The sequence below is a fragment of the Strongylocentrotus purpuratus genome, unplaced genomic scaffold (assembly GCF_000002235.5).
Source record: "Strongylocentrotus purpuratus isolate Spur 01 unplaced genomic scaffold, Spur_5.0 spur5_scaffold_17, whole genome shotgun sequence".
NCBI classification, from domain to species: Eukaryota; Metazoa; Echinodermata; class Echinoidea; order Camarodonta; family Strongylocentrotidae; genus Strongylocentrotus; species Strongylocentrotus purpuratus.
In genome coordinates, this window is record NW_022145602.1 from 6,605,071 (window position 1) to 6,613,057 (window position 7,987).

At 35.5% G+C, this 7,987-nt stretch overlaps 1 protein-coding gene across 1 annotated transcript; it reads left to right on the plus strand.

Annotated features, from left to right (window-relative positions):
• Positions 1 to 269: 269 nt before the first annotated feature.
• LOC115925047 lies at positions 270 to 4,394 on the plus strand. Its single transcript, XM_030988197.1, has 2 exons — positions 270 to 1,398; positions 3,203 to 4,394. Exons 1-2 carry the CDS (start codon positions 348 to 350, stop codon positions 3,340 to 3,342), a joined length of 1,191 nt encoding a protein of 396 aa, XP_030844057.1. The 5' UTR covers positions 270 to 347; the 3' UTR covers positions 3,343 to 4,394.
• Positions 4,395 to 7,987: the final 3,593 nt, after the last annotated feature.

The window sequence follows — 7,987 nt, forward strand, 5'->3', positions numbered from 1 at the left end:
AAGCCTCATTTCAATACGTTGCTGATTCTAGTTCATAATTGTCTATCTCAACCTTTATCACAGGTATTGGTGGGGCCTGCATTTTTCACGCTAACACCCTGTTAATAAACGACTACTTCCCGAAGAAATTTGTCCTAATGAACTCACTATCACTATATGGAAGCATGGTCGGAATAATGGTTCTTCCCATCATCACAGACAGATCTTTAGAAACTTACGGGTATACATGGACTTTCCTCATTCTTGGAGCAATCCAGCTTCATGTCGTGGCATGCGCAGCAGCGCTTCGACGTCCATTCTCTAAAGACATAGTCATAACGAAGCGGGAAGACAGTTCTAATGATTCCATGACTCTCATAGAGGCAGGGATGAGTGAAAGTGACGGAGATCAAAGAGTGGAAGCATTAGCGATTATCGAGGTAAAAGCGCGCGAGAGAAATACCGACATATGTGAACGGAGCCCCAAGGAAAAGACAGAGCGGAGTGGTCAGGAGGTGCATCCGACTAACAATGTTCAGAACAATAATCCCAGCCTGAAAGAATCAGATAGCATTAACAAAGATGCGATTGAATTCGTAGGAAAGAATGAGACCGATTCAGGCATTAGCGCAGAAGAACACATTACGTCGTGCATTGGGAATGATGGCATTGACATCCACAAATCCTATGATGCTTCAGATTCTGAGGATCGCAGTGGCACTATTTGGTCATCTAGATCAATCTTGGAATCAGGAAGTATAGAGAAAGTTTATACGACTGAACTTGGAGGAGAGAATGGGAGCGATACATGTAGTGACGCAGAGGAACGCAAAGCTTTGATCCCTGAGAATGGCGAAATTGGTAACATTCTTCAACCTTCTGCTGCTTCAGATGGAAATCGAAATGGAGATAGCCGGGGCAGTTTCGGCTCATTCGGATCAATCCTGAAACAGTATTTCAAACCTATACTCCAAGAACACGTCTTTTTAGTCACTCTCCCCGTAGTCCTTCTTCACGCCTATATTATCAAAGCATGGGTTCTCTTTCTCGTGCCGCACGCCGAGCAAGTTGGCATCATCCAATCAAGGGCTGTCCTTCTAGCATCTATTAGTGGCATCGCTGGTCTCATTGGCCGAACCATTACCGTGGTCTTACTGGCCAAACAGACGGACATGATTCCCGTGTACATCATAACCGGTGCGATCTGCAGCGTGACGTTTCTTCTAGATGGCTTCGGTGACGGTTTCATCAGCCGCGCTTGTCTGGCCTTTGTCCAGGGTTTCTGCTTGTTTACTCTGGATACAACCATCTTCGGATTTCTGAAAGTCGCGGTGAAGAGGGAAGATAACTTCAGTACGGCCTATGGAATTAATTGTGCAGTCGTCGCCGTCGGGCTCATCGCCAGTGGGTTTGTAACAGGTAAGTTAAGTGCGTCTCCATTTTGTCCACCTAAATACATCGAGTACCGAAGTGCGATGTCATACTGCGTGGCCAAGTGTCGAGGTTGCTGGTTCCAGACAGTGCTAAACAATAGGGACTTTTAGATTTGCACGTCGACATAGTGGACTGCTACGTGTGATGTCCTTAAAGGTACTATGTCCCATTTGCAGGCCAAAAAAATGAAAAAGTTAAATTCCAACTCCATTTGAAAGATAATACTAATTTAGAACTTCCCTAAAAAAGGTGGGGCTTGAAAATGTCTTCAAGTGGGAAAATAAAGACTATGAGTTGTCAAATCGACTTTAGGGCTATAAAGCCCAAAAGTAATAGTCTTGATTTTCAGACAATTGTACCGAATGGTCATACGTTTTATGCTGCACAAAGATTCAATCAGTTTTATCTTGGCCATCACAAGAAGTGGGTTATTGATGTAGACAAATGCTCATGTACCCTTTACAACTCTTTTCATGTATGTTATTACCAAAGAAGAAAAAAAGCCAGTCAGTCACTCAATAGTGTCTGACAGTGCAGTCTAGCAAGTAAACAGGTTTCCTTGCATAATTTGAATATGAAGACACTGCTAAAGTATAAATTTCACAGATAGGACATACATGACATATTCATAATTCCTGCACAGTTCTACAGCATTTGAGGTTGGCTGCAAAAGGGACATAGTACCTTTAAGGCACTGTGACGTCCTTGTAAGGCGCTGCCAGTGCCTTACAAGGACGTCACACGTAGCAGTCCAACATGTCGATGTGCAAATCTAAAAGTCCCTAATACTGTGTTGATCCCACCAGCCCCCAAAACTGAATTTACCCAGCTCCAGAACTTGCTTGAATGAATTCGCGTTGAACTTCATGCACAGGCTCTTCTGTTTAGAACCAGTAACATGGACGACGAGCGAATATATGACGTATGCACTTCGGTACTCTATATACACAGAATGAGTTTGGCCTCATTAGTTACAGTTGGACCAGAGACATACTAGAGTAACTGTATCCGTAATTGGACACAACACGGTGGGTGATCAATTATTTTGTTTGCTTGTTTTGTCACCTTGATTAATTTTTCGCACTATATAATGGAATCTTGTTCAAACACGTTCCAATGACTAATATTTATGTAAAGTAATTATTTCACAAAGCTCTTCATTGATCAGAAAGTTCACACATTATTCAAACTATAATATAATTGTGCGTGGCTTAACACAACACGGTGCGTGATAAATCATTATTTTGTTCGTTTGCTCGTTATGTTTTTTTTATTTTTTATTCGATCACCCAACAAATTAGCAACATACGTATTTTTGTACCTAATTAGAAACGGGTATAGGCCAAACTCGGTGTATAAATAGACCTGGGACCCGTTTCACAAAGCCCTTTTTCAATGACGATTGACAGAAATCAGTGACAAATCTATTGATAACCAATCAGATGCAAGGATTTCAGTAGCTTATAACAAAAACCATCATTTGTCACTGATGACAAGTTTTGTGAAACGCCCTCCTGGTTCCAAAGAGGTCCAATGACCACAATTACTTGTGTATATTAAATCATTTTGAGCAAGCACTCCATATAAGAATCCAATATTATTGTTATTATTATTATTCATAAGTATAATTTTGCATCGTTTTATGTAATTGCAGTTTTACAGTACAGTTGAAACCATGCATGTTATCATCTTACAGTCCCGGACACAAAAATCACATATAAATGTAACATGTTGAAAGTGGATACAAATTAATGAAGTATTTATTTCTTTGTTCTTTCTATATTCACAGGAGCTCTGTTTGATGCCCTCCATTCATATACCAAGGTTTTCAACATCATTGGTGTCGTTCAGATTATATTCATCGCTAATGTTATTCTCATCAAAATCCTTTTAAAGAGAAGGTCCAGTTCTGGTAAAGCTGAACAATAGTTTGCAATATTTTGTAAACAGCATATACCATAAAGAACACTGCATTCCAGTAAAAAGTTTGTATATTATGTCCCATACTTAATGACAAAATCGTACGGGGAAAGGTCATTTTCATATGCAGCCACTTTTGTATGGAATAACTTGCCGGAATATCTTAGGAGTATAGAAACATACGAAAAGTTCAGAAGTAGTTTGAAAACATATTTATTTAGCACTTTGTAATCTCACAATTATGAACTCAGTTCACCATTTCCATTCCATCTGTATTCAGTTATGTAAAGCGCATATAGAAACATGCGATTATGCCCGAGTGTCATGCGCTATTCAAAAACGTTTGATTCACATTATCAGCAATATTTGGCGTTCGCAAAGGAATTACTGTCGATCCGGTCTGGCGAAGATGTTACTACGGAAGGTAACGTTGCATGGGAGGTCGTGTGCAGTATCTTTGCAACTACGTCCTGTGTTCAATCCGCAATGGCTACAACACCCTGTCACTCACAGTCGTAATAATCAAAGAAAAGGAATTTTCTGTTGTTGTTGATGTTGTTTGTTGTGTTCGCTTTCATTTATTTTCTATTATTATTATTATTATTGCATTTCTCTGAGGAAATGGAAGCCTTTTGATTTTTACCGTCTGGCATAGAGATATAATATTCAATTTAATTGTCTATTTCCTCTGAGACCAAGCTTATATCTTTTCAGACCAAATCGAAATGAACGAAAATTATCATTTTCCTTGTGAGGCATCACAACATAGATTAATTCTTATCAGAAAGTTATAAACCCTTTTAATACAAATGACATTTCTTGTAACACAACACAAAGTTAAAACCATCAAAAGCTCATTGAAGTACTTTTTGATTAGTTAGTATTGTATGTATCCCCTTTTGTCGTATGCGAACACGAAGAACAAATTAAATTCATTTGTTTTATCACGACTATTGAGTTTGATTTGCTGTGTTACCTTGGCTCTTCGATTCCACTTCTTGAAGAATGTTAACTGTGTAATTAGTTTGCTTTCTTTCTTTGATTACTTGATATACGTAAGGTCAAAATTATTCAATGTTCTCACAACTGCGCCAGGAGTGTCAATTTGGACAGACATGGCGCGTTACAAATGTTCACTATTATTAGTATTAGTATTATTATGTGTAAGCTAATAAACACAATATTATTTTCAAATTTCTTATCTATTTTGTTCATAAGGAAGAGTATTTCATTAATATCAATTATCATTAGCACAGGTTACGAGACACATTTTCTTTGGATTTTGTTTTGTACTTTTTCTAAAAGATAATAAGCTCTCATAATATCTATAGTATACATACATATATGCGTGTGTGTGTGTGTGTGTGCGTGTATGTGCGCGCATAACATAACATGGCAGTGAAATTATCTTTCATGACACTAAATGTTAGAGGAATAAGAGATAGGCTAAAAAGAGTGAATATTTTTGAATGGTGCAAAAGTAAAAAGAATAGTATAATTTTCTTACAAGAAACATATAGTACAGTAGAGATAGAAGAGCGGTGGAAACAAGATTGGGGAGGGCAAATGTTTTTTAGTCATGGGTCAAACCATAGTAGAAGGGTTCTTATTTTATTTTTTAATCATTTAGATTTTGAAGGAAAAAAAATAAAGTAGATGAAGAGGGGAGATACATTATTTTTAAAGCTGAAATACAAAAGGTTTAAATGAGAATGGGTAATGTTTATTTTCCGACGAGGGATAAAGAAACTTTACAAATTGAATTTTTGAAGAAGTTAGATGAAAATATTTTTGATCAGTGTGATCGAGACTATTTAGTTTTATTAGGAGGTGATTTCAATAGTATATTGGATGGAAAATTAGATTATGTGGGGTCAAAAAAATCTGTGGAATCTCGGGTTTATTGATTTGATTGAGAAGATATATGGAGAAAAGGAAATCCGAATGTAAAGCAATTTACATTATGAACGGTGGTCACTCAACGGGATATTTTGAAATAGAAAGGGGAGTAAGGCAAGGGGATCCATTATCGCCATACTTGTTTTTGGTTGCCATCGAAGTTTTGGTGCATGCAGTAAGGAGGGACAACGGTATCAAAGGGATTAAATTTGGAAAATCTGAAATTAGGCAAGTGTTATATGCAGATGATTTGACAATATTTTTGAAGGCTATTGATTCGGTGAGAAGGTTGCAATATATTTTTAAATGATTTGAACAAATTACTTGTCTTAAAGTGAATTAAACAAAGATATTTTATGTGGATGGGTGAGGATGAGAACACCCCTGATGGGCCTTTATTTGGAAATTTGGTTAAGGAAATACACATTTAAGGGGTTAGTTATTCATTAGATCGAAGATTAAAAGATAATTTGAATTATAAAGAAATTCTACGTAAAATAATAAAATTGCTTGTATGGTGGAAACATAGAGATTTAACTATTATGCGTAAAATACATTTGTTAAAAACCAGGCTTATGCGCTTTTAAAATTTAATTATATTTCATCTCTCGTTATTGTCCCTCATTGGGTATACAAAGAAGTTGCAAAAATTACATTTGAATATATATGGAGGGGGAAAGATAGAATTAAACGGGCAATAATCAATCAGGATTATGACTTTGGAGGATTAAGAATGATTAGGTTTGAAATGTCCATTAAAATACAGCGCATAATGTGGATAAAAACGTCTTTTATATGGAGAGAAAAATTTGGGACGGAAATTGTTTTTTGATCATTGCTTACAGTTTGTGGGTGGTAGATTTATTTTTTTATGTGATTATGATTTAAAAAAGATTATACTCGTTTTAGATATTTCACCATACTATATGGAAATGTTGCAAGCATGGCAAGAGACAAGTATTTTAAGATATTTGGAGGGTTGTATTAATCCAATTATTTTTAATAATCGGAATATATGTATAAATGGAAAAAAGTATATTTGATAGATACTTCTTTGAAAGAGGGATTGTTCAACTGAATCGCTTGGTTCAGAAAGGCCATGTTAAGTCTGTTAACTATTTTATGAACCTCGGTATGAAAGGTAATAATTTGCTTATGAATTTTGATATTTATGATGCGATACCCATGTTATGGAAGAATGATTCAGGGTTAATACAATTCCTAGAGGTTGATTTTTATAAGCTTTAATACTTATTTCCATATTTCAGGTTCAAAAATACAACTTTTGGATGTGGGTTCAAGAACAATTTATGATTATTTTATCAAAGCACTGCAGCAAACGTATGATTTGCAGGTAAGGGATGGGCAAAATGATTATGATTTTATAGATAAAAAATTAAAAGAAATATTTGTTAGACGAAGAATTACTATACTCATTAGAAAACAACGAGAATTTCAATTTAAATTATTGCATGGATCCATAATACTAATGAGCATCTTCATAGATTTGGTTTTGTTGGTGATAATTCATGTTCGTTTTGAAAGCAGGAAATAGAAAAATACAAACATTTATTTTTATTTTTCGGTAGCGTTCAAAGGATATTGCAGGCTTTAATACAACTTTTTGAGTTAGATGAAATTAAAGATTTAGAATGGCGAGATATATTTGTTGGGGTGGCAGGTAGTACATATAGAATAAAAATGTGTAATATTATTATTTTCATTGAAAAGTTTTCTATATAGAGGGAGCAAGTAGCTACAAGTAGGACAGTGGAGCTTTAAAGTGGGAGCAGCTTAAGATTAATTAAGATTTGTTTTCTTCTCCACCGTGAGCCTGTTAAAAGTGTAACTCTATTTTGCGGCCTGGATAACTTACTTAATTAGTATATTGTTCTTGAGTTGAGAATGTAAGCAGACATCCACTGAGTGTGGGTGGGTGGGTGGGGTGTTTGTGTGAGGGAGGGGGCAGGAAGGGTGCAGAGAGGAGCAGGCATTGTTCCAGTAAAATTACCTCCAGATTTGTTTAAGTTTTTTTTTTTTATATAAGTGAATAACATTTACAATTGACATATATATTATGTTTAGTTAATTATAAGTTTACTTTGTTGCTAAGTTATATATACTGCAAATAAGTTTTTGTTTAATTATGTTCATGTAAAAGCAATTAATATTGAACACTTTTTTTTATTCAATTGTATGTTATGGTTTGTATTACACAATTGAAGAAATAAAACAAAATTGCTTAAAAATAATAAAAAATTGTGTGTGTGTGGTTGGTGTAAATTATAACGAATTTATATAAAGACGTGAGGAACGTCGAAAATGTGTGACCCTAGAAAAACTTGGATTTAAAGCATGCAACTCCTCTTCATTTATACAAACCCACGCACGCACACACACACACACATTCACACACCCACACACACACACACATGCATATATATATATATATATATAATATATGTATCTATACTAAATACACAAACACCCACCTACATATAAATAGATATGTATCTATAAATACAGTTTATATATTATGTAAGCGTGTGTACATGTGTCAGGCGTTTGCATTTATAGTTGTGAGTGTATGTACATGTTTACTTGAAAGTACCTAGCTGCGTCATTGTACCCGGTTGTTGAAGGAACCGGTAATAATAAAATCTCATTATTACTTAAATATTATGCAGGGGAGAATAGATTATTTGCAGATAATAGGAACACATCGACACGAACATGAGACACAACACATAAGAGC

Coding starts and splice junctions, on each gene's coding strand:
- LOC115925047 (XM_030988197.1), top strand. CDS start 348: ATGACTCTCATAGAGGCAGGGATGAGTGAAAGTGACGGAGATCAAAGA. Junction 1,399..3,202: donor CGCCAGTGGGTTTGTAACAG/GTAAGTTAAGTG, acceptor CTATATTCACAG/GAGCTCTGTTTGATGCCCTC.